This window comes from Megascapheus bottae, chromosome 15 (genome assembly GCF_031878675.1).
Source record: "Megascapheus bottae isolate mThoBot1 chromosome 15, mThoBot2.hap1, whole genome shotgun sequence".
Classification (NCBI taxonomy): domain Eukaryota; kingdom Metazoa; phylum Chordata; class Mammalia; order Rodentia; family Geomyidae; genus Megascapheus; species Megascapheus bottae.
Window position 1 is genome coordinate 44,930,700 of NC_143523.1, and position 25,290 is coordinate 44,955,989.

Sequence of the window (25,290 nt, forward strand, 5' to 3'; positions counted from 1 at the left end):
CTCCTGTTCAGTCTGGTGTCTTGACCATTGTTTCCTATTGATCTGACTGTGGAAGTGACAGGAGGCCTGGGTCTAACGTGTCGTGACTGGGGCACTGATGATCTCCAGCCTTCACTCAGGCCTCGTGACCCCCTTCCCTCACCAGTGCCAGCATTTTTACCCAGGACCTCCAGCCAGAGTCATGGCTCCCCAATCTCCACCTCTTCTGCCCTCTGGGGTGTGATCCCCCGTCACTGCTATGGCAGTTCCAATGTTTGATTCCCAGTGCCAATCATTGCCAACAAACTACATAAGACTTAGAACTTTTCCACCACCTCCTTAGGGTGTTTGTGTTATCCCCATTTTGCAGGTGAAAACCCAGAGGCAGAGGGAGGGAGGTTAAACACGCTTAAGATCTTCCAGTCCATAAATGGCCAAGCCAGAAATGAGCTCAAGGCAGCCGGGAATGAGGGTTAGTGCAGACATCAACCCTGAATGCCATGTTGCCTCCTGAGGGTGAGGCTGCTTGTGGGGAGCTGTGTGTACAGAAGGTAGAAACCTGCTCAAACAGGCAGTGCATCCCCACGGACCCATTTTCCTTTGTGTGGACTTTGCACCCTTGTCCACCACCTGGGCTCAGTTCTCACGCAAACCACTCTATTTGGCAGAATGGATCTGATCACCTGTAACACAGTAAATCTGGGTTATTTGCAGAAACCATTTTTGCTAAAACCCCTCAGTCCCCCCCCAGACATACATAGATTCTTGGAGATGCTCGGGTCACTCCCCTAACTCTCAGCTCATGTCCTGTTCTGGCAAGTGGCTGACTGGCTAGTCTCATGTGGTGTGAGGTCTGATGGATTTAAGTTGCTGGCCAGGTGCTTCTTGGAGCTGGAAATAGCTCCTTCTCCTTCACACCCCTCCCCTTCTCCCCCCTGCTGCCCCAACTTGGGGCAGCTGGGGGACAGGCAGATAAGTTAGGGCAGGTCCGAGGAGTCTGGGTGGACTGAGGCTTGTTTGGCCACCTGACAGTGGGCGGGGTGTATTTGTCAAAGCCTCTTTTCTGCTGCAGTCAAGCAGTGTCCCACCCCTTTTGGCTCTCTGAGCAGTGCAGGGGAGGGGGGACATGGGGGCAGACACCTGGCAACGCTTCTGCCAACTGCAGCTAACAAGTGGCAGCTCGAAGCTGAGGGCAGGCTGCGGTGACCCTGGTTGAGGACAGCCAATGAGCTTTGGGCTCTGGTGGCACCACTGGGCAGCCCGCCTGTCTTTGGCTGGTGTGGTGGCGGGAGGGGCCTGGGCCCGCCAGTCAGGGCTGCTCGCCCTGTCTCCGGGAGGCCCGGGCAGATTTGCTGTTCATTCACAGGAGCCCTTTGGGCTGCCTCAGTTTTAAATTCTCCAACCTCCTGTGGAGTGTGTTTGTGTGTGTGTGCATATGATATATATATATATATACTTGAGAAGCTTCCTTTCCTCATTCTTTCAATCTGGAGTAGGCCTGGACCTCAGGCTGGTATGTTTTGGTCAGTTCTGTGGCAGTCCAGGAACAGGGCGATACTCGACCAGGCCACAGAGTGGAGGTGGTGGCCTGGACACCCACCTAGGGCTGGTGCCAGGGATGCCAGGTCCTGTAACCCCAGTACCCTTTGTCTGGATGGAGACAGGCTGCCGCTAAGAACTCCTGGATTGCTGAGCACTGGTGGCTCATGACTCAAATCCTAGTTCCTCAGGATGCTGAGATCTGAGGTTCTAAACCAGGCTGGGCGGTCAAAATCTATCTCCAGCAAATTATCAAAGAGCTAGAAGTGGAGGTAAGGCTGGAGTGGGGAGGGGAGAAAGCAGTGTGTGGAAAAGCTGAGCAAGAGGCCCTTAGTTCAAGTCTGGGTCCCAGAAGGGAGTCCACCAACAGTCCCGCTGCCTTCAGTACCTTGCTCAATGCAGACCCACGATGGTCAATCACATAATAAACATATATTTATAGATGTACAATTTCAGAATTCTAATTCAAGAAATACAGCTTCGCAGGGGATCCTTAAGGATCTGTTCTTATTGCACGTGGCTCAGCCCAATCTAGGGACAGCACCCGAGGCTGGACAGTCGCAGTGGTGGGGCAGAGTGCTAGAGCCACCAGGGGAGGGCCTCTCTGGCCGGTGTCCAGTTCTCATGATCTCTCCGGGCCAGGGCGGCCACTTCACTGCAGGGTGCAATGTTGTTTCAAAATCAGATTTGACATTTCCTTACCAAACTTCCTCTCAGCATGAATCCTATTTGTTGGGGAAACCTTAAAAAAAAAAAAAAAAAAAAGCCAAGAGAAACTCTGTGAGGACAGTTACCACCTTGAGGCTGGCAGCTAGGGGAAGTAAGGCTTTGGAAGACAGTGGGCACAGCGCCACACCCACCGCCACAGGAACATGGCAAGTCCAAAAGGCCCTGTATAAACATGGGAATAAATAAAACCTCCCTCCTTCCCTTGGCAGCAGCTGCTGTTTTGAGAGAGAGGAAAAAAAAAAAAATCCTCATTCGCAGGGAGGGTGAGAAAGCCATTCTGCCGCGTCCTTTGTCCAGGGATCGAAGCCTGGTGGAGTCACGTCCTTGGAGGGAGAAGGCAGAGGCGCCCACTGGCACTGACTTCTCAAGTCGGCTGCTGTCCCGAGGTTCTTGGGTCCTGGGCTGACTCTTGGAGGAAGAGCCTTCTGGAGTCCTTGGTGCTTGACTTAGGAAAAACCATTGGCAACGACAGAGCTGTGCCTTGGGGGCAGCTATAAGGCAAAACCCACTTCGGGACTTGGGTGGGGAAGCGGCCAGGCTGAGCCAGGTCCTGATGTGCTATGAGCCAGGGCCTGGCTATGGGACAACAGGACAAAGCCCATCTGAGGGGGCCAAGGAGGAGGCAGCTTGAGTAGGCCTTGCGTGGAGTCTCTACCATGGCTCAATACTGACCTGGTACCTAGGGGCACCCCCATCCCACCTGCTCCTCTCCAGCGTATCCACAAACCTGGCTACCTTCAGAAGCTTCTCCTGGATTGACACCATGATTACTGCTGCCATCAGAAACAGCCAGGGGGAGGGGACACTAATAACACACATGGCTACTGTGTAGCTTTTGAAGGACCAGGCTTCCTCAAAAGGCTTCATTTTTTTTTTAAACACAGAACTTAACCCAATCCCTGCATAGTTTAAATACTATATACATACATATATATATATCTTTATATATGCCTATTTACATATAAATAGATATATATACATATATACGCATCTGTAAGTTACATTCTGTGGAGAGTTCTTTCCTCCTCTATCTTTGGCCAGCACTTCTGCCTGGCTTCTTCTTTGAGGTGACTGCTGGTGGCTCCCGGGAAGGGAGGGCAGCTGGATAACCCCCTCCCCCAGTCCTTCCTACAGACATTCGCTGCAACTTTTACATTCTACTTTCGTTGCCATGGTTTCTGTATCCTAGGAGCGGGCGATGTGGAGCCTCTGGCAGCCCCGGGAGGGAGGGAGGCAGCCCTGTGGCAGCTTTCTGTCTGTCCTAAGAGCGTTCTGTATTTACTGGGTGAGAGAGAGGGCAGTTGTGTGGCGTTCGGCCTCCAATTCCATTTTAATTCTTTTTCTTTGTATGTCTTTCTTTAAATATACAGTCCGTCACCTTGGCTCAGTGCGTGTCACCAAAAATTCTCCAGGGATTTCATAGTCTGGGGAGGAGAATGTACCAGTTAGCTGGACAGTCACTACCAGTCTCTCATTTAGCTACACAAACAAGCAGCTATCATGCGCTGTGTGCCCAGCTCAACCTTCTGGGGTCAGTTTCCTCAGAGCCCTCTGAGTGAATGGCCTCAGAGCAGTCTGCAGCTGGAACTGTGCTGGGGACACGGGCAAAGGAGGGGCAGGCAGGGCACCAACACAGAGAACTTCTCCCGGCTCTGCCTGCTTTCCTCTGAGCTTGGTCTAGGCTCTCTGGGGCACTGGAACAGAACCCACTGGAGGAAATGGGACACTAGCACCCGGCCACTTGCACTCTGCCCCACCCCTTCTATGCAGAGTGGCTGCCTCTGACCCTGAACTGGCAACCTTCTGTTCCCTTCTGCAGACCACAGCTGAGATGTCTAGATGGGCGGGGACTGGATGCCTGTGGCTTCCAGGCTGCAAGGTGTAGCAGCTTGGACCCCACTAGAGAGGGAGCACGCAGCCTCCCATTCATCTAGTTCCATTTCCTCCTGCCTGCAAGGACAGAGGAGGGGGCTGCTGGCCCACCTCGTCCCACAAGGCTCTTCCTGGCATCAGGTGGGCAATGTGTGTGGGGGGTAGAAGTAACATTTGGAGGCACAGGCAAGAGTCACCCATGGTTGAGAGGGCTGTGATGACGGTGGCTACAATGGAATAAAGAGCCACAAGTGGCCCTTGGGAACAGCTTTTGGCTCCTAATCTATTGGCTTAGGGGTACCCACAGCCCAGGAGTGGGTGAAGGAAGCAGAGCAGAATAGCACAGGGAGGATGACTCGAGGGTTACCAGACTTCAGCTTTGAGGTACCCTATATCTGGAGGCTGCAAGTCACTGGGGACAAGAATCTGTCATGACCACTGGTTCCCTCCCTCCCCTCTTCTCGGCCTCATGACCAAGGCCCAAGCTGCCAAGCTTGCAGGGCAGAGGCAGCCTCAGCTCATACTTGGACCTGGGTGGTGTGGCTGGCCCAGGACTATTCATGCAGGGAGGCCTGCACCTCTGACAGCCGGTTGCAGCTTGGGGTGCCCATCTTCTGTGCTCTGTGGTACATGTCTGTGTCTCCGAAGTAGCGTGCCCGGTACAGCAAGCCTTCCTCTGAAAAAGGAACAGGGCTGGCTCAGTGCCACGGCATGTCCCTTAGGCCTGACAGGGCCTTTGCCCAGGGGAGGGAAGCCCCCAGAACAATGAGAACTATGGTCTTCTCATAGAATTGGGTGAGGCTGGTTCAGGTGAGAACCTGTGAGCCTGGTCAGACCTCCCCAGGGTCTCACAGACAGCTCCAGGCACACAGTTGGTGGCCAGAGATGTCCTGTCTTTACTCATTCTGCCAAAATGACAGGCTAGGAGAACTGTGAAGAAACCACCACGCCCAGCCCCAGGGGAGCACAGGAGAGGAGTCCAGGTCATGGCTGGTCCAGGGCAGTGCCAGGTGCTGGCCCACAAAGCACTGAGGGCTTGTTCCTTCCCATGTCCAGTTCCTGTCGTCCCCCACCCCACTCACTCTGTTGCTTCTCCTTCCAGCAGTTGTTGCGGAGGTTGGCAATGTAGTCGTCCTCCACGTTCCGCTCAACCGCTTTGAGGCTGGAGCCTGAATGAGCCTCGGAGAAGGCATCTGCCACGTAGTAGACCACACCTAGGTGCTCAGTGACTCGCCTGTGGATGTGGCCCACCGACCTGCCACAAAAAGTCCAGGCATGAATTAAGCCTGGGTCCCAAGGCCCCTAGGTCCAGGGAAGCTGGGTGATGGGCCCTAGGGTGTAGCTCAATGCAAGAATGCCTGCTTAGCGTGCATAAAATTCCTGGGTTCAATCTTGAATACCACAGGAAAACAAACAAAAAGAAAAACAACAACAAAAAAGAAAGAGGAATAAAACAACAAGGACTCCAAAGAATTGCATCCTTCTAGTGCTGATGGCAGGATCTGTGGGGTGCAGAAAGAGCCTCAAAATTCAACAGGAATCAGTATATCAGAAAGGACATCCCTGCCTCCTCACCGTTGCCTCTCATCCCTGCAGCTGCAGGGAAAGAAGCTGGTATCTGGCCATCCAGAGCTTGAGCTGCTGCAATGGGGCCAGTGGGCCAAGTCTGCCCCCTACTGGCTGAGAGACTGCAGGACCCAAAAATGGGAGTGAAGGGTATCCCTTACAGAAGCTGAACACCTACTGTGGGTTAGATTTTATGCCAGGAACAAGAACTTGAGGGGTACTAACACCTTAAAAGGTCAGCTAGGGTTGGGAGTTTGGCTTAGTGGTAGAGTGCTTGCCTAGCATGCACAAAGACCTGGGTTCAATTCTGCGGGACTTAATACACAGGAAAAAAAAAAAAGCTGGAAGTGTTGTTGTGGCTCAAGTGGTAGAGCTCTAGCCTTGAGAAAGCCCAAGGATAGTGCTCAGGCCCTGAGTTCAAGGTCCAGAACTGGCAAAAAAAAAAAAGTCAGTTAACTTGTCCAAGTTTAGTACTGGCTGTTGAGGCCAAATACTCAACAGCTACTGCTGAGATTTTTTTTCTAATAAGTCTGACATTTTTAATTTATTTAATTTACTTTTTGGTTGGTTTTGGGGCTTAGACTCTGGGCCTGGGCCTTGTCCCTGAGCACTTCAGTTCAAAGTTACTGCCCTACCCCTTGAGCCACAGCGCCACTTCTGGTTTTCTGGTGGTTAACTGGAGATAAGTCTCATGGACTTTTTAGTGCCCAGGCTGGCTTTGAACTGTGATCCTCAGATCTCAGCCTCCTGAGTAGCTAGGATTACAGGCATAAGCCACTGGTGAGCCAGACATTTTATATGCTACTAATTTTTACAAGCAGGTGGATGTTATTATTCCCATGTCATAGAGGTAGCCAAGGATCCATGCCCTACTCAGGACCACAACTTTCTAATGAGAAGCTGGAGTACAAAGCCACCCTTGCTTGCTCTGACTCTAGAGCCCTGCTCTTTCCATGGTCCCGGGGCTCTAACTGGATTTTAAGAGCATTCTTAAAGGTCAGCAGAAAAAGATGGGGAAGGTCTGGGGAGATCTCTGAAATCATGTGCACTGTCCTAGGGAAGCCATCTGCAGCAGCCACTGCATTTTCTCAGGAGAATGTGAGCTTTAAAAACACAAGAGGCTGCTAGTATTGTGGCTCCAGTGAATGTTGAATGCAGGGCTGTAGGTTCAAACCCCAAAGTGTCTCTCTGTCTCTGTCACACACACACACACACACACACACACACACACACACACACACACACACACGAACATGGGCTTCAGTCCTAGTGTAACCTCTTGATCTGTTGTGTTCTTAGAGGAATTCTTAGAATTCTTAGGTGCTCAACAGTGAGTATTTTCTTGGTTCTAGGTTAGCTTTCTCCTCCCTTCCCCAAGGAACCCAGGGCCTTGCATACAGAAATGTTGTAATGATTGAGTTAGCCACACCTCCAACCTCTCTATATCAGCTTTCTGCATGATGGTAGACAGCTGGCCTGATCAGGCTGGGAAGGAAGACCGCAATAGGGTTGAGACTCCACCACCCAGCCCCCTCCCCGCTGTGGCCCGGCCCCACAAGCAGTACTCACGGTCTCGGGCTCAGGCTGTAGGGTGGACTGGAGACCATGAGTTGGCTGAGAGCTGACACAAGGATCAGGATGAGGATGGGCATCAGCTGTACAAATACCCCTAGCCCGCCCTGGAAGGAAGAGCCAACGTCACCCAATGGCTACAACTGCTACCAGCTCCACAAGCACAATGAAGATGGTGGCCGTGACACCACACCTTCCTTTTCCCTCCCCAGTTCTCTAGGTACAGAAGTTCCTCCACCTGCCAGCTTTTTCTGATTAAAAACAAAATAACCAATGGAGGAAGTAAGGGATGGAGATCAGCTCATCAGTAATAGTGACTGTCCCCAGGAGAACAGAAGGCAGGCCCGAGGGAAATTTTGACCATACTCACCTTCTTGAGTTCTGAACACAAATATATTGTCAATTAAAAAATTACCAGCTGGGAAGACTGGGAATGTGGCCTAGTGGTAGGTAGAATGCTTGCCAAGCATGCACTAAGCCCTGGATTCGATTCCTCAGAACCACATAAACAGAAAAGGCTGGAAGTGATGCTGTGGCTCAAGGGTAGAGTGCTAGCCTTGAGAAAGCACAAGGACAGTGCCTCAGGACTGACAAAAAAAAAAAAAAAATTACCAATTAGGGCTACCTGGGTTTCAGTGGCTTGCAACTGTAATTTTTTGTTTGTCAGTTGTGGGGCTTGAACTTGGGCCTGGGTACTGTCTCTGAACTCAAGGCTACCTCTCTGCCACTTGAGCCACAGTGCCACTTTCTTGCAACTGTAATTGTAGCTACTCAGGAGGCTCAGATCTGAGGATTTAAGTTTTTCCAATTAACTACCAAAAAGCTGGAAATGGAGCTGTGGCTCACATAGTAGAGCGCCACCCTGGGATGAAGAAATTAAAGGGGAGCATCCTACCCTTGAGTTCAAGCTCCACACACACACACACACACACACACACACACACACACACACACACACACATCAATTAGAGGGGCTGGGAGTTTGGTCTAGTAGCAGAGTGCTTGCTTTAGCATACTCAAAGCCCTGGGTTTGATTCCTCGGTACCACATACATAGAATAGCTGGAAGTGGTGCTGTGGCTCAAATGGTAGAGCTCTAGCCTTGAGAAAGCCCAAGGATAGTGCTCAGGGCCTGAGTTTAAGCCCCAGGACTGGCAAAAAATAAATAGGCCAGGACTTTGGCCTAGTGGTAGAGTGCTTGCCTAGCATGCATGACGCTCTGGGTTTGATTCCTTGATTCCTTGGCATACACTGAAAAAAGCCGAAAGTGGTGCTGTGGCTCAAGTGGTAGACCACTTGACTTGAGGAAAGCCCAAGGATGGTGCTCAGGCCCTGAGTTCAAGCCCCAGGGCTGGCAAAAAGAAAAAAAAATTAAAAAAAAATATCAATTAGAGGATTAAGGATGTAGCTCAGTAGTAGTAGAGAGCTTGCCTAGGATGTGGAAAGACTTGGGTTCAATACCCTGTACCACACAGAAAACAGAGAAGCAAACAAAAACACTAAGAATGAATTTACTGTATAATTATTTGTGTTTATAGAGGTTTTCTTTCAGATATAAAGTTGTTTTTTTAAAGTGATCTAGGCATAGTGGTTCATACCTATAATTCCAGCTTCTTGGAAGGCAGAGACTGGAAGGATCAAGATTTGAGGTTAGCTAGGGCAAAAAGATGGCAAACTCCACCCTCTTATTTCAACAAACCAGTTAGGTATAATGGGACATACCTATGATCCTAGTTACTTAGGAGGCAAAAGGAGGATTTTTTTTTCCTTTTTTATTGGTTGTCAGGGCCTGGGCACTGTCCCTGAGCTCTTCAGCTCAAGGCTAGTGCTCTACCACTTTGAGCCACACTGCCACTTCTGGTTTTCTGGTGGTTAACTAGAGATAAGAGTCTCATAGACTTTCGTGCCTGGGCTAGCTTTGAACCATAATCCTCAGATCTTAGCCTCCTGCATAGCTAGGATTACAGGCATGAGCCACTAGTGCCTGGCTCCCCCTCAACTCCCTCTCCTTTTTCTTTTGGCCAGTGTTGGGGCTTGGACTCAGGGCCTGGGCACAGTCCCTGAGCTTCTTTTGCTCAAGACTAGCCCTCTACCAGCTGAGCTACAGAGCTACTTCAGGTTTTTTTCTGTTTATGTGTTACTGAGAAATTGAGCCCAGGGCTTCATGCACTCTACCACTAAGCTACATTCCCAGCCAATAAGAAGATCTTGATGCAAGGCTTTCCTAGGGCAAAAAGTAAAACCCTACTTGAAAAATAACAAAAGCAAAAAGGACTAGGGATGACCCAGAAAAGAACCCACAGACCCATGGCCACCTAATCTTTGACAAGGGAGCCAAAAAAATAGAAAGGAGGAAAGACAGCCTCTTCAACAAGTGGTGCTGGCAGAACTGGTTAAGCACCTGTAGAAAACTAAAGTTGGATCCTTATTTGTCGCCCTGTACCCGGATTAACTCCAAATGAATCAAAGACCTCAAGGTAAAAGCAGATACACTGAAAACTTTACAAGAAGGAATAGGAGATACATTAGGTCTCCTTGGAACAGGTCAAAATTTTCTTAATGAGGACCAAGAAACACAACAAATCAGTCTGGATAAGTGGGACTGCATTAAACTGCAGAGCTTCTGTATGGCAAAGGACATAGCTAGCAAATTAACTAGAAAGCCTACAGAGTGGGAGAAGATCTTCACTAGCCATACAACAGACAAAGGCCTCATATCTAAAATACAGCAACAGCTCAAAAAATTGAATCACTCCAAAACTAATCTCCAAAGAAACAACCATCCCATTAAAAGATGGGCCAAAGACTTAAAGAGAGTCTTCTCTGAAGAAGAAATAAGAATGGCCTATAGACACATGAAGAAATGCTCGACATCTCTGGCTATAAAAGAAATGCAAATCAAAACAACTCTAAGATTCCATCTCACTCCAGTTAGAATGGCCATGATCAAGAAATCTAATAACAACAGATGCTGGAGGGAATGTGGTCAGGAGGGATCACTACTACACTGTTGGAGGGAGTGCAAACTCAACCACTATGGAAAGCAGTATGGCAGTTCCTCAAAAGACTAAACATAGAGCTCCCCTATGACCCAGCAATTCCACTACTTGGCATTTACCCCATCGTCCAGAAACAAGGACATACTAAAGCCACTAGCACAACAATGTTCACTAAAGCACTATTTACCATAGCAGAGATATGGAGCCAACCCAAATGCCCCTCAGTTGATGAGTGGATCAACAAGATGTGGTATTTATATACAATGGAATTCTATGCTGCTGTCAGAAAGAACTACATCGCCCCATTTGTAAGGAAATAGAAAGACTTAGAAAAAAATCATATTAAGTCAAGTAAGCCAGACTCAAAAGAACATAGGCTCAATGGTTTCCCTCATTTGTCATAATCAGTAGAAACCTTGGGCTCCCCTAGCAGAGATTTACAATAGAACAAAACCTAGATACATAATGCCATATAGTATGACGCTAAACAAAAGGACCTCCAGGATATAGAAACAAAAGCCATATAATGAATGATTGTTGTCCTTAATGTACTATGTTATCTCTCATCTCTTTTGCTGTCCCTTGGTTATCTTATATGGTTACAGTATTTCACCTTGTTATCTGATATATTATATATATGTGTATTTGGTTATTTGAAATCAGATAGGGAAGGGGGAAAATAAGATGAGGGGCAGGGGCTGGGGAAGGGAAATGGGGACTAAGACATGAGAAAGGGTATCAATGTTTGTGAGGCAATGTACCTTCTATCTGGTGAATATAATGTAACTCTTCTATTAGTTAAAATAAAAAATATATGGGGGAAAAAAAGGACTAGGGGTATAGTTCAAGTGGTAGTGCTTGTTTAGCAAGGTTAAAGTTCTATATTCAAACCCTAGAACCACCAATCCTTCTGTCCCCCCTCAAAAAAAACCACACACAAAATACAAAACACCATAGAGTAAAAGGAGACACTCAAGACTGCCCAAACTTTAAATGCTTTGCTGTCTTCAGTGTTTTTAGCCAATTGGCTATTTGTTACTCTGTGGAATGCAAAATGTGTTTGAAGCACTGTTAGTTATAATTTTGTACATATTTAAAGAGTGTTGAAAAGCACCCATGCTGGGCATCCTCTCTAGTTCTTTCACAAAATTTAACAACTATTGCTTTGAAAATGCTATTTCACACAAAAGAGATTCACACTGGAAACTGTAGGTGGAGAAGTTTCTGCATGAGGCCATGAGAGCACAGTGGGCGATATGGAGCGTGGCTCCCTCTGGTGTCACTCAGCAGAATGGCATGGAGCACCATGGCTCACACCATGGCTCCTGGGCTGAGAATTGTGAGGTACTGTGGATTCCCGATGCACAGTAGGGGCTAGACCTCCCTCCCCCAGTCCCTGTGCTCTTCTCCCACTTCCCAACATGCCCCCTCCCCTCACTTCGCCACTCACGTCACCCTGGTTCTCCCTGCGGTCCTGCCTTTGCTGATAGGTGTAGCGCATGCGTCCATTGCTGTAGACATGGACGTTACCTGAGGATCAGAGGAACTGGTTAGGAGCTGGGACTGCTGGGAAAGGAGAGGCTGGCATCCTCTCCCCCCATATCACCTCCTAGAAGACCTAGCAGTGGGGAGGGCAGGAGACTTACTAGAAGGGAAGCCACCACCAAAGAACATGTTGAAAAGGTCTTCGGGGGAGATGTCAGCCTCAAAGCCCCGGTGGAAGTCCCCATGCCCGTGGCCGTGCCGGGCTGCCTGGCTCTTGTCGTCACCAAACTGGTCGTACTGTTTCCTTTTCTCGGGGTTGCTGAGTACCGCGTATGCTGTTCCAATGGCTGAAAGGAATGCCAAGGTCAGGCCTGAGGAGGCTGGGGGCGGGTATGGGTGCAGGCAGGGTCCTGGAGCAGCCAGGCTCGGTTTCTTCAAAAGTCAGTTCTTGAGGTGCGGTTCTTGGGGCCAGTGGGAGGGGGTGTGCAAGAAGACCCCTAAGTAAGTCTGGGCAGCTTGGGCAGGCTAGAGGGTGAACATAGGCTCCTTATGCTGCTTTTTTTTTTTTTTTTTTTGGCCAGTTCTGGGCTTGAGGTCAGGGCCTGAGCACTGCCCTTGGACTTTCTCAAGGCTAGAGCTCTACCACTTGAGCCTCAGCACCACTTCCAGCTTTTTTCTATGCATGTGGTACTGAGGAATCGAACCCGGGTCTTCATGCATGCTAGGCAAGCACTTTAACCACCAGGCCAAACTCCTGGCCCAAAAGGTTTTTTTTTTTTTTTTTTTTTTTAATTGTAATTAGTAAAAGGGTTACATGATATTTGCCAGATAGAAGGTGCATTAATTCACATACATTGATACCCTTTCACATGTCTTGGTACCCATTACCCTCCCCCCCAAACCCCCCACCCATCTTGGTTTTCCCCCCTTCCCTATCGGGTTTTTTTTTTTAACTGTATTTTTTTTGTCTTTTCTTTTTTGGCGCTGGGGATCAAACCCAGGACGTAGCACTTCCTAGGCAAGCGCTTTGCCACTGAGCTACATCCCAGCCCCTTATGCTGCTTCTTGAGTCTTTCCTGTGGGCATATCTCAATCCATGTGAAAACTGCCTGTTCATGCAGTTGAGGTTGCAGAGGCAGGAGTCAAACCTGGGAGGGTGTGTTTTTTTGAGGCAGGGTCTTGCTATGTAGCCCAGGCTGAATTCAAACTTATGATCCTCCTGCTTCTGCAATGGGATATTAAGTGGGAGACTGTGCTTGACTGCAGGGACTAACGATTTTAGTTTTTTCTTTTATTTTCTTTTTCTTTTCTGTTGTGTTGCTACAGGGGCTTGAAATCCAGGCCACATACTTGCTCAGCTTTTTTTTTTTTTTTGGATCATGACTGGCATTCTACCACTTGAGCCATGCCCCTGGTTCTGACTTTTTGCCAGTTAATTGGGACATGAGACTCTTGGATTTGTCTTCCTGGGGTGGCTCTGAACCATGATCCTCAGATCTCAGCCTCCTGAATAAGCTGGGATTACATGTGTGAGCCCCCAGTGGGAACAAGAAAAGGAATATTGAGGGAGAAACTGTAGGGTCCAGCAATACAGGACTGGCAATTGATGCACATGTGTGCTCAATAGGTTAAATAAGAGTCTAATGAATAAAGCACAGGCTGGACATGTAGCTCATGCTAGTAATCCTAGCTACATGGGGAGGAGGGAGATTGTGGGCTGAGACCAGTCCTGGCAAAAACATGAGACCCTGACCAGAAAATAACTAAAGCAAAAAAGAGCTTATGGATAAAATCCAGGCCCTGAGTTCAGGCCCCATGATTGACAAAAAAAAAAAAAAGAAAAAAAAGAAAAAAAGAAGAAAAAAAAAAAACCCCTGACCTTACACAAGAACCAAGAGCCAGAATGGACCTCTCTGCAGTGTAATTTATTCAGCTCCAGATATAAATAATAAATAAATAAAAATGACATACCCAGCCCACAATCAATAGGCCCTGAAGCAGAGAGATTGCCAGTCCCACTGCAGGTCTTACTGGGGAGGAGCTGGCTGGGGCTGCCCGCCCAGGCACTATGTGGCTCTGAGAGAAGCCTCAGTTCTCCTGCTGTCACCTCTGGGAATAAGACAGGGAGGCAGGAGCGGCACTATCTGAGCTCTTGACATATTCGACACAGCTAGAGGTGGCAAGCAAGACCTTCTTAGAAAGAAGCTGGAGGCCTGTGGACCTAGGTCTGAGACTACCTTCTACTTCCTGGGAAGGCTGACTAGGCCCCGAGCTCCATGCACAGGCGCTGACATCCTGGGGCCCGCTCACCTTTGAAAGCTTCAGTGGCACCAGGTGCATGGTTCTTGTCCGGGTGGAATTTGAGGGCCAGTTTGCGATAGGCCTTCTTCAGGTCCTCATCTGAGGCCCCTCGGCTCACCCCCAGGATCTCGTAGTAGTCTTTACATTGCTTGACTCTGGGGGAAGGAGAAGAGCATGGTAGGGGTGGCCTATGTGGGCCCAGGGCCATGGGGTGTAAGGTGGGTAAGGGCAGGCAGGCATGGGAGCAGCACGGCATGGCTGATATCACCTCTGAGTCAGCTGTCTGGCTTCATGGAGCTCCAGGGGCTGGGGAGCTGGGCAGGACCACTGGAAACACCAAGACTACCTTCAGGAGTTCAAGGAGCAAGTGCTGGGTGGCCAGGCCAGCACCCATTTCCTTTGTGCTAATAGCTCACTGGAGGCCACCTTGGAAAGACAGCCAATGTCTGTCATCCACGAGCTCAGCCAACGGTGCTCTATTGGCAATCCATCTTGAATGGGTGGCACGAAGGCCAGAAATGGCAAGGGGTCTGTTCACCCATGCACAAGGCCTTGAAGAAACCTTGGTTCTCCTTCATACTTCTTACTTTCTGGGTCCCTTGGAGACCTGGATCTTGGCCTTCACAATTCTTTTATATGTTAGCTTCTAGCACTTAATAGCTGTTGGCCTTAACTACCCCTAGCCAGGGGTATCGCAGACTAGTCATGCCCGGGTACCCTTGTGCTGACCTCCTGGGTGAAGCTTGCCAGGAGGTGTGCTGGACCCCACAGGGATTCCTGAGGCTAGTTTAGTAAGGCCTGCCTCAGCCTCAGCTTCTGCCTATTTCCACTCTATCCGCTACAGGCTCTGGTCTGAGGAAGTCTTTGGTGGTATGGAACTGTGGGCTGGGAAGAACATGAAGGGGGAGCCCACGCTGCATCTCTGTCTGGAGTCATGATAGGCCTGTGGTGGGCTGCCAGTGGCAGAGGAAGGTGCCAGTATTAGTGCCTGCAGCCTCTGCTGAGGGCTGTCTTGGTAGTAAAGCAGGCAGTGGGGCCCTGGTTCCCACAATGTATCCCAGGGCCTTGTGGGAAATAAGGTTGTACCTCCTCCAGCCTCTAAGACCTTCTTAGGACCCTCTGGGTCATGGGCAGACTCAGGGGAGGCTGTGATGAAGGAAACTATCCCTGGACCACCCCAGATATGCGGGCCACCTGGCCCTCTACCTTTTCACAGCTGCCACCTGCTCTGCAGTGAAGCCTTTGGTGCTCTCTCCTCCTCCAGCCTCACCGTTGGCTGAGGGGGCATCGGGCCCACCTGCTTTCTTGTGGGTCTCATGGGTGGTGTCTGTGGGTTGGGTTTGGTCACCGGCAGCTTGTGGTTTCTGGTTGAGGGACTCGATCAGAGCTGTACAAGGCAAGGAAACAAAGCACTGAGTGCCTGTTAGCAAGTCTGCCTGACTTGGCATTAGGGACCCAGGCCCTCTGCACCCTACCTGTCCTTCCCAGAAAAACCACTCTCCCCTTTCCTGGTCTGGCCAGTGGATGTCTGTGGGTAGCTTGCCTGCTATCTTAGGAACCACTAATTCAGGAACAGGAAGACAATTTCTTTTTTATATAAACAATTTTAATTTTGCTAATAAAATCCAAAGTTGGGTGCTAGTGGCTCATGCCTGTAATCTTAGCTACTCAGGTGGCTGAGATCTGAGGATTGTGGTTCAAAGCCAGCCTGGGCAGGAAAGTCTGGGAGACTCTTCATCTCCAATTAACCACCAGAAAACCAGAAGTGGAGCTGTGGCTCAAAGTGGTAGAGTGCTAGTGTTGAGTGCAAAAGGTCAGGGTCAATGCCTATGGCATGAATTCAAGCGCCACAAATAACAAAACAAAACAAAACAAAATCCATGGAATCCATGGGTCTGAAGTAACTGCCTTATTTGTTAGATATTATTTATAGATGTACAACAATAAATTCAAGCAGAATTTTGATAAGTCTTCCAAAAGCACACTGGGGCTTATTAATAAACCCTACACTATTTGATTTTAGTTCATCTAATTCTACTTTGTTATTTTCTTTTTTTTTTTTTTTTTTTTTTTGCCAGTCCTGGGCTTCAGCTCAGGGCCTGAGCACTGTCCTTGGACTTTCTCAAGGCTAGAGCTCTACCACTTGAGCCTCAGCACCACTTCCAGCTTTTTTCTATGTATGTGGTACCGAGGAATCGAACCCGGGTCTTCATGCATGCTAGGCAAGCACTTTAACCACTAGGCCAAACTCCCAGCCCCGACTTTGTTATTTTCTTTCAATACATTTGTCTGGCTTTACCATGTGTTTTTTTTCTGTGAATCTAGTTTTTCTCCTTAATTCATTAAAATCTATACACTCTTCTTCCTGACTTGCACCATATTCTGAATGTCTAAAATATTTAGTACCTTGTACTTATTGCCTTATTGCTTTCTATTTTTACCTCTGGTCTTTTACTGCTTTTATATTATTAGTACAAAACCAATACTGAGCTAACAGTCAGTTAATGTTAATTTTAAAGCTTCCTAGCTTTATTACTATTTTTTACAGTTTATTAGCAGTGTTTTCAGCAGATATGCTTTGCTGCTGAGCAGGGTCCTCTGCAGTGGGGCTTTGCAGGTCCCCTGTTCCAGTGGGAGTAAAGATCAATTCCTGGGGGCCTTTGCTTAGCAGTGAAGGGGAATGGGGGAAGAGTCAGGAAAAATATCTGCTGCGCTCCCAACCGGTACAATTTTCAAATGGCTGGTCCTGCCAAAATCCACTGTACTTGTGTTTGGGGTCTACGTACCACATTCACTGTCACTCTAAGTCAGGGTCACTCAAAGCCGAATCTTTGTTTCTGCTGACTCAGTAAGGAGGGGCCCACATTGCTGTCAAAAGTCCTGCCAATCATGCTGGGCCCCAGTGCCCAGGGGTAAATCCCAAAGCTGTGGACAGGCTCCCAGGAAACCAGGCACCCCAGCAGGCTACAAGACAACTCTGTGCAGGATGGCAGCCTTGCTCAGATGGGGCCAGCTTCTACTCCAGGGGATGTGGCATCCAACATCTTCCACCACAGCACACCTGGCCTCACCCAGGTGCAGAGCAGGCCTTGCTGTGAACAGCATGGTGCCCTGAGCCACGGCTCAAAATCAGCAACTGGGCAACTCTGACATGGGTGCTGACAGGAGGGCCGCAGGAGGGCACCTGGAGGAGCAGTAGTAATCATTGCTTTTTTTTTTTTTTTTGCCAGTCCTGGGCTTGAGCTCAGGGCCTGAGCACCGTCCTTGGACTTTTCTCAAGGCTAGAATTCTACCACTTGAGCCTCAGCACCACTTGTGGTTTTTTGCTATGTATGTGGTACCAAGGAATCGAACCCAGGTCTTCATGCATGCTAGGCAAGCACTCTACCACTAGGCCAAACTTCCGGCCTAATCATTGCTTTCTTATGGAAGCAAGGTCAGCCTCCTACTGAGCATCCTGAGTGCTGGAATTATAGGTGTGTACCACCACGTCTAGCTAGTAATGGCCACTTCCACAGCTGCATGCTCACTGTGTCAAGAGGCATGTCACAGCACTCTCATGTACTGCCATTTCCCCACAGGAAGAAGGTGCTGGGGCAGACTCTTACCCAAGGGGAGGAGGTGCACTCGAACCCTGTCTGTCCAGCTCAGGGTTCCTACTGTTAACTCCACTGCTACCCCAGACTATTTAGGTCTATGGGAGACCTCTTGCTAGCAAAGCCATTCCACATCTAGAAGAGGCAATAAAGGCCCGGATGGAACTCACAGCTTGTCACTTAATGGTGGTATGAGAACAAAATGAGGTAATATGTATGTGCATATGACACAGAGACTGGTGCAGAATCAAGTTCAGAAGGAGAAGCTGCTAATAACATGGCCTGGGCTGATGAACTGGCTGCAGTAGCAGCTAGCAGTGGGGGTCTGGAACCATCAAGCTGGGGCCAGAGCTGGCTAGTACAGCTCAGATGCAGTCTTACCAAGTTGAGTGTCTATGCTCAGATGTCACCAATGCTAGGTACCCAGGGGCTGGAAAAGAAAGGAACTAAGAAATTCTGGACCAGGGGTCAGGAGTTTGGCCTAGTGGAAGAGTGCTTGCCTAGCATGCACAAAGAAAGATCCAGGTTCTATTCCTTGGTACCATATACATAGAAAAGCCGGAAGTGGTGCTGTAGCTCAAATAGTAGAGCACTAGCCTTGAGAAAGTCCAAGGACAGTGATCAGGCCCCGAGTTTATTCAAGCCCCAGAACTGGCAAAAAAAAAAAAAAAAAAAAAGGAATTCTGGTCCAGATCAGGCAGTGGGGGGAGGGGAGTGTTCTGATTTCTGAGGGCTTTAAAACAAGTTAAAAACCTTCCCCTCTGCCCCGCTCTGGGAGTTCCCAGTGGTCTGGGCTGAGCTATCCTAAAAGTAACACAGTCATGCGTCCAGTTGTCAAAGCTACTTAGACACATTAGCTGTCTCCAGAATTTCTCAGGGAAGATTCTGGAAATATTTTAAGGGAGCTACATAGGGCAGCTACTCTAATTCCATTGCAAAAGAGAGCTAAAGGGGAATGTATGAGAGCTAAAGGGGAATGTGTGTACTCTAGGTCACACACAGGCTACTTCTTGAGTTAAAAAGCTGTGGTTTCTGGTTGCTATTGCTTCTGGGGTCAGGACCATAAGATCTGACACCCCTGCCTGACTTACCTATGACATTGGGCAATAGGCAGTGACCCAAAAGTGTCAGGGAACACACTAACCCTAGCTCTGCCTCTTCCCAGTAACTGATCTGGGCATTGTAGTATTTATTTCTAGTACCAGCTATGCATAGACTGGGACAGGAGAATCACTTGAGCAAGAGTTAAGGCTAGCTAGCTTGGGTACACCATGAGATCCTGTCTCTTAAAAAATGAACATTTTTTTTTTTTTTTAAAAAGTTAGAGGCACATGAATGGAGGGAACAAGAGTGAGCAGGCTGGCAATGTGGCTTAGTAGTAGAGTGCTTGTCTAGCATGTATGATGCCCTGGGTTTGATTCCTCAATACCATATAAACAGAAAAGGCCACAAGTGGCACTGTGGCTCAAGTAATAGAGTGCTAGCCTTGAGCAAAAGAAGCTCAAGCCCTGCGATTTCCTTCCTTTGTGCTAGTCCTGAGGCTTAAACTGCCTTTCCTGCTCAAGCTGGCTTTGAACCATGATCCTAAGATTTCAGCCTCCTGAGTGGGTAGGATTACAGGCATGAGCTACTATATCCAGCTTCTTCAGCTATTTTTTTTTTTTTTGCTGGTCCTGGGCTTGAGTTCGGGGCCTGAGCACTGTCCTTGGACTTTCCTCAAGGCTAGTGTTTTACCCTGAGCCACTGCACCACTTCTGGCTTTTTCTATGTATGTGGTACTGAGGAATCGAACATGGGTCTTCGTGCATGCTAGGCAGGCACTCTACCACTAGGCCAAACTCCCGGAAAAGAGCTAACTGGCTCTATCACCTCCTGCTCTGTGACCTCTCAGCTTAGGGTCTGGCACAATGCAACTGTCCAGTCCTTCCCTGTCCCAACTTCTGAAGCTAGAATTTTCTGGTTCTCTTACATTCTTTTCACTGAGAACAACAACACTGCAGGGTCCCCAAACCATTGAAGATTGTTCAGAGCCTCCCTTCCTCAACCTCTTCCTCTAAGGTCTGCCTCTGCTCACACTCTTGATCATCGATCGCCCTTCTATTTCTCCACTTGTCCTTTTCCCATGTGGTGTGTGGGGCATCGAACAGCTGCTTACCACCTCCATGACACACCTCTCCATGGCTACAGCTGCTGCCTTCTCCTGGGACTGCTCTTTCCTGCTGTTGCTCCATCTCGTTCTGCAGCTTCCTTTGCCTCTGCTAACTGGATAAAGTAAGGGCAGGTGTGGCCCATAGCTGTGACCCAAGCAACTCTTTCTTCATGTTCTGCCCTTTCCCACAGTGAACTCAGTTGTACTCAACTCCAGAAAGATCTATCAAACCGGCGATACCAGACTTTTATCTGGATCCCAAGCTTTCTCCTGAGCTGTAGGTGGACAGCAACCCTGGAATATCCTGGTGGTGATTCCCCCTCGGCCCATATCATTCTGTCCCGGTTCTGCCTGGGTTCTTTCCCAGCCGCATGGGTTTTGATTTCAATTCTCCAGCATGTCATCTAATTCTCATCATCACTCAAAGCCTTGGTGCCGCCTTTTCCATGACTTTATCCATATCTATATGGCCACTTAAAGTCTTGGGAGTCTCACAAGAGATTTCCTTCCTTTGTGATAGGCCTGAGGCTTAAACTCAGGGCCACAGTGTTGTCCCAGAGCCTTTTTGTTCCTGGTGAGTGCTCTACCACTTGAGCCACAGCTCCACTTCCTTTCTTTTCCCTTTCTTTTTTGGTTACTTAGGAATAAAAAGTCCCAGGTAGCTCACACCTGTAATCCTAGCTACTCTGGAGGCTGAGAACTGAGCATCGTGGTTCAAAGCCAGCCTGGGCACGATAATTCGTGAGATTCTTATCTGCAGTTAACCACTCAAAAACTGGAAGTAGCACCAAGGCTCAAGGGACAGAGTGGTAGCCTTGAGCTGAAGAGCTCAGGGACAGCCCCCAGACCCAGAGTTTAAGCCCTCAACCGACCAAAAACAAAAGCAAAAACAAAAAAAATGAAACTTCAATCATTTCCTCATTAACTACTGAGTAAAGAAAACACTTTTGTTTAGTAGAAAAGTAGTTCATAATATAGCCTCATTTTATTTTTTGATCTGAATCCTCTACATTAATTTCTATTAGTTTTTTTTTTTTTTTTTTTTTTTTTTGCCAGTCCTGGGCTTGAGCTCAAGGCCTGAGCACTGTCCTTGGACTTTCTCAAGGCTAGAGCTCTACCACTTGAGCCTCAGCACCACTTCCAGCTTTTTTTCTACGTATGTGGTACCGAGGAATCAAACCCAGGTCTTCGTGCATGCTAGGCAAGCACTCTACCACAAGGCCAAACTCCCGGCCCATTTCCATTTGTTTTTCAATCTCCCTACAAGTGATGCCCTCTAAACCTTCTTACAATTTTTAGCTTCTTGTCTTTCCCAGAATGCTTTCTTCCAAATATTGCCCTCAGCTCAAACATTTGCATTTACACCCTGAACAAGCCTTCCCCACTGTGAGATACCATTTTTAGTGTGCTCTAGCTACAATGTGTGCTACAGAGCTGGTAACTAATAGCTTAGGTGACTGTCCTATCTCTAACACTCCTCCTCAAGAACCCTACATGGTAGACTGGATTTTTCATCTTTAAACTTAAGCCTTCAACATCTAACATTATGCTACATTCTTGTTAAGTCAGATATTATCTTGTGCTCTCCAACGTATTTTTTTTCCTGCAAGCCTGTCTCTCTGAGATGAGGGATCACATTTTGCCACTGTTGACATAGCACCCAGCACGGGGCTTTGCAAACAAAGGCCACAACAAAAATGCATTAAATGAGCACTGGAATGTACTCAAACCCAAAGCATCTAGCTTAGATAACAACTAATATTTTCCTATAATTTTCTCCATTCTACACCTTCACTAGCCCAGGGTCCTTGAGAACTCAGTGCAAGGCTACATGTTTATGCACACGATGCCTGCAGCCTTTCCAGAAGACAACAAATATGACAAATATCCACCAGGTGAAACTAGTATCTGAGCCAATTCCACTGCTTAAGCCCTAGAGGACACCTGGCCAGGTTCCTGAACTGGCACAGGAGACCTGCTGCTGTACCAGGTCCCTGAGCAGCACTGCAGTCCTTTCTGCCTGGGCTGCCTGCTCTTCAGTTCCTCAGCAGCTCCCCAGCAGTACCAGTCAGATACAATCCTGGCAGCTGGAGAGCCCGCACCCTACTGTGCTCCTCATTTACTGAGTGATTTATTTCTAAGGAAGCTCCTAGGCAGGTTAAATCAGGAATCTTGGCAAATACACATTGTAAACCTCTCCAAGAGGAGGCAAACAGGCCAAAGATCAACCTGCGGAATCAGGAGGGAGGAAAGTTCAGGCAGCCTCTTCTGCCTGCATCCCCTTTTCTCTATTTTATAACACAGGCAGGTAAGGTGAAGAGGCAGATTGTTGCTCTCCCATTCCATTCTTTCAATAAACATTTATTTATAGGTTTAACATTTTCCAATTTCTAGCTGTGATATCTTGAGCAAGGCCCTAGTTGCTGAGCTGTTTCTTCATCCATTGAACAAAGATAATGATCTTGCTCTGCCACTTAGCCAAAGCAGGATGCGACAAAATGCATGTAAAAGATCATTTCATGGGGCCGGGAGTTTGGCCTAGTGGTAGAGTGCTTGCCTAGCATGCATGAAGACCCAGGTTCGATTCCTTGGTACCACATACATAGAAAAAAGCCAGAAGTGGTGCTGAGTCTCAAGTGGTAGAGCTCTAGCCTTGAGAAAGCCCAAGGACAGTGCTCAGGCCCTGAGCTCAAGCCCAGGACTGGCAAAAAAAAACCAAAAAGATCATTTCATATGGACGAGCCCTATGAGGATCCTCCCCCGCACCCCTCCTTCTTTTTGGTCTGAGTTTGAACTCAGGGCCTAAGTGCTGTCCCTAATCTTTTCCAGCTCAAGGCTAGCATTCTACACATGTGCCAAAGCTCCACTTTTGACCTTTTGATGATTATTTGGACGTAGTCTCATGGATTTGCTGTCTAGGTTGGTTTCGAACCCCAATCCTCAGCCACCACTGTCTGACTTTTTTTTTTTTGAGATAGGATTTCCTTATATAATAGATAAGGCAAGTCTTGAATTCACAATTGTGTCCTACCTGGCCCAGCTGGGCATTGTTCTTCACATTATCTGTACCAGCTTCCTAATATTCTATATAAGGAACCCAATCTCTGAATGTTACCCACATAGTAACATTCATGATAGATCATCTAACTTTCTATTTTATTTTATTGTGGGTCATGGGATTTGAACTTTGGGCCTGGGTGCTGCCCCTGAGTTCTTCAGCTCAAGGCTACCACCCCTACTCCTTGAGCCTCAGCCCTATTTCCCCCTTTCTAGTGATTAATTGGAGATAAGAGTCTCACTGACTTTAGTGCCTGGGCTGGCTTTGAACTGCAATGCTCAGATCTCAGCCTCTTGAGCAGCTAGGATTACAAGCACGAGCCACTTCACCTGGGTAGATCTTCTAACTTTCAATGCAGGTTAACTCCAGGAAGTTTACTAAGTAGTAATCACAAGCAGCCTTGTGCCTTTTTCCTTTCCAATTTGTCTTCAGAACTTCCTAAAAAATGTAAAGAAGTTGGGTGTTGGTGGCTCATGCCTATAACCCTAGCTACTCAGGAGGCTGAGATCTGATGATCACAGAAGAAGCCAGCCCAGGAAGGAAAAGTTCATGAGACTCATCTCCAATTACCCACCAAAAAGTGGAACTGTGGCTTAAGTAGTAAAGCATTAGCCTTGAATATAAAAGCTCAGGGAGAGCACCCAGGCTGAGTTCCAGCCCCAGGACTGGGACTGGAACACACAAAATAAAACAAAAAAATCTTTAAAAAAATACCAAAAAGGAGCCAGGCACGGTGGCTCACATCTATAATTCTAGCTACTCGGGAGGCTGAGATCTGAGGATCGTGGCTCAAAGCCAGGCCGGGCACTAAAGAACATAGGACTCATCTCTAGTTAACCACTAGAAATCCGGAAGTAGCACTGTGGCTCAAGGGGAAGGGTAGCCTTGAGCTGAAGAGCTCAGGGACAGAGCCCAGGCCCAGAGTTCAAGCCCCACAACAGACAAAAAAAAAAAAAAAAAAAAAAGCCCAGTACCAGTGGCTCATGACTGCATCACATCTCAGGAGGCTGAGATGAGGCTGAGATGTGATGATTGTGGTTCGAAGCCAGGAAAGTTTGTGAGATTTTTATCTCGGCGGGGGTGGGGGAGGAGAAGGGAAAAAGCTCAGGGACAGAGCCTAGGCCCCGAGTTCAAGCCCCAGGACTGGCACAAAAAAAAGGGGGGGGAGGATCCTGAGTAATCTACAGGTAAGCGATGAATAGTGGATTCCTCCCTGGCTCAGAAGCCTTGCTCTTAGGCTACTCAGCACTCTGGGGCGTTTCAGCAGGGAAGATACTGCAGGAGGGAGAATGAGGAGCAGGGTCTAGGGACAGGCGTCCAGGGTGGTGGAGTGGTCTCTAGCCCTGGTCTGGAGTGAAGATAGGAGGATGTCTTTCCAGGGCGTCCGAAGGTTGGAAGTGTTTTCCTCTCTAACATCCATTCTCCTCCTCGCTAGAGTTATGTTTATTTTCCTGAACTGTAATATTTCCCAGGCCGGCAACTGGCCCTGGGCCACAGCACGGCCCCTTGGGAAAAGTAGTTCAGTGTCCCTTTCAGGTGAGTTCCTTCCGCCCGGCCTGCCAGTGTGGCTCATTCTAGGAAAGCTCATCTTTTTTAGAGGGTTCCGCCAGCAACCCGAAAGCAGCTGTTGGGACCACCCAGGTCTTCAGGTGTCTAGCATCTTGCAGAGGCGTGGGGACCGAAAGACTACATCTCCCAGCAGGCAGCGCGCGCCCCCAATGCGCAGGCGTAACCGCGCCTCGCCACCCCTCCCCCTCCCCCAACTGCTCCCGTCGGTCCGTTCCCGAGTTCCCCCCATCAGTTCTAATGTCCCCTCTGTCTTTCCGGCCCCTTACACTCACCGCAAACACGCGGCGTTGGGTACAGCCGCTGTGCCTTCTCCAAGAAGCGGAGCGCCCGGTCGGGCTGGTTGCTCTGGATGGCCTTAAGGGCGATGCTGATACAGCGCTCGGCTTCATCCTTGTTGGATTCCATGGCGGAACCCGAGCGCGGAACCTGGGAGGGGGAGGCCGGGCGAACGAAGGGCTGCGCCAGCTGCCGGCGCGTCGCGGGGCCGGCCGGCGCACAGTGATGACATAAGGCCTCCGCCTCTTTTCTAGAGCGTTGAGCCAGAGGAGCCTGGCGGAAGCGATACCGTATGTCTCCTAAGAAAGGGACGTCGGGTTTAGGTTTCTGGTAGATGCTGTGTTTAGTCGCAGAGCCCAAGGTGTTAGCCCTGGAGTCTTAAGAGTATGAGCACACGTTTCTAGTGATAATTATGTGCTGGAGACAAAGGTTACTTATTTTATTCTTTGAACAAATACTTTGTTTACCCTCGGTCCGGCAGGGTTACATGATGGTGCTACATCACTAGAGTCTTAACATTTCTTGGAAGCTCCTTTTAAACAGGAATCTGAATTCAGGAGAGAGAAGTACAGAAGACCTAGATGAAAGAGTGCTCCTGTCA

The 25,290-nt window shown here is 48.6% G+C and overlaps 1 protein-coding gene across 3 annotated transcripts; it reads right to left on the reverse strand.

The window, feature by feature from the left end:
* Positions 1–1,935: 1,935 nt before the first annotated feature.
* Positions 1,936–24,887, reverse strand: Dnajb12 (DnaJ heat shock protein family (Hsp40) member B12). Of its 3 annotated transcripts, none has more exons than XM_090346512.1 (9): positions 24,686–24,887; positions 15,248–15,428; positions 14,051–14,196; positions 11,902–12,087; positions 11,706–11,785; positions 7,255–7,364; positions 5,202–5,374; positions 4,650–4,795; positions 1,936–3,671 (listed from the first exon to the last, which is right to left on the reverse strand). In XM_090346512.1, exons 1-8 carry the CDS (start codon positions 24,816–24,818, stop codon positions 4,674–4,676), a joined length of 1,131 nt encoding a protein of 376 aa, XP_090202638.1. In that variant the 5' UTR covers positions 24,819–24,887; the 3' UTR covers positions 1,936–3,671; positions 4,650–4,673. The 3 variants fall into 3 exon arrangements, with proteins under 3 accessions (XP_090202638.1, XP_090202637.1, XP_090202636.1); XM_090346511.1 differs by having other exon boundaries at positions 4,644–4,795; XM_090346510.1 differs by having other exon boundaries at positions 4,698–4,795; positions 24,686–24,885.
* Positions 24,888–25,290: the final 403 nt, after the last annotated feature.

What these genes read in the sequence shown, in the direction of transcription:
- Dnajb12 (XM_090346510.1), bottom strand. Translation starts at nt 24,818, where the DNA reads ATGGAATCCAACAAGGATGAAGCCGAGCGCTGTATCAGCATCGCCCTT. An exon ending in CCCAACGCCGCGTGTTTGCG is followed by an intron (nt 15,429 to 24,685) that starts GTGAGTGTAAGG and finishes TGCCTTGTACAG; the next exon opens with CTCTGATCGAGTCCCTCAAC. An exon ending in TGGTGGTGGCTTCCCTTCTA is followed by an intron (nt 11,786 to 11,901) that starts GTAAGTCTCCTG and finishes TCTGATCCTCAG; the next exon opens with GTAACGTCCATGTCTACAGC.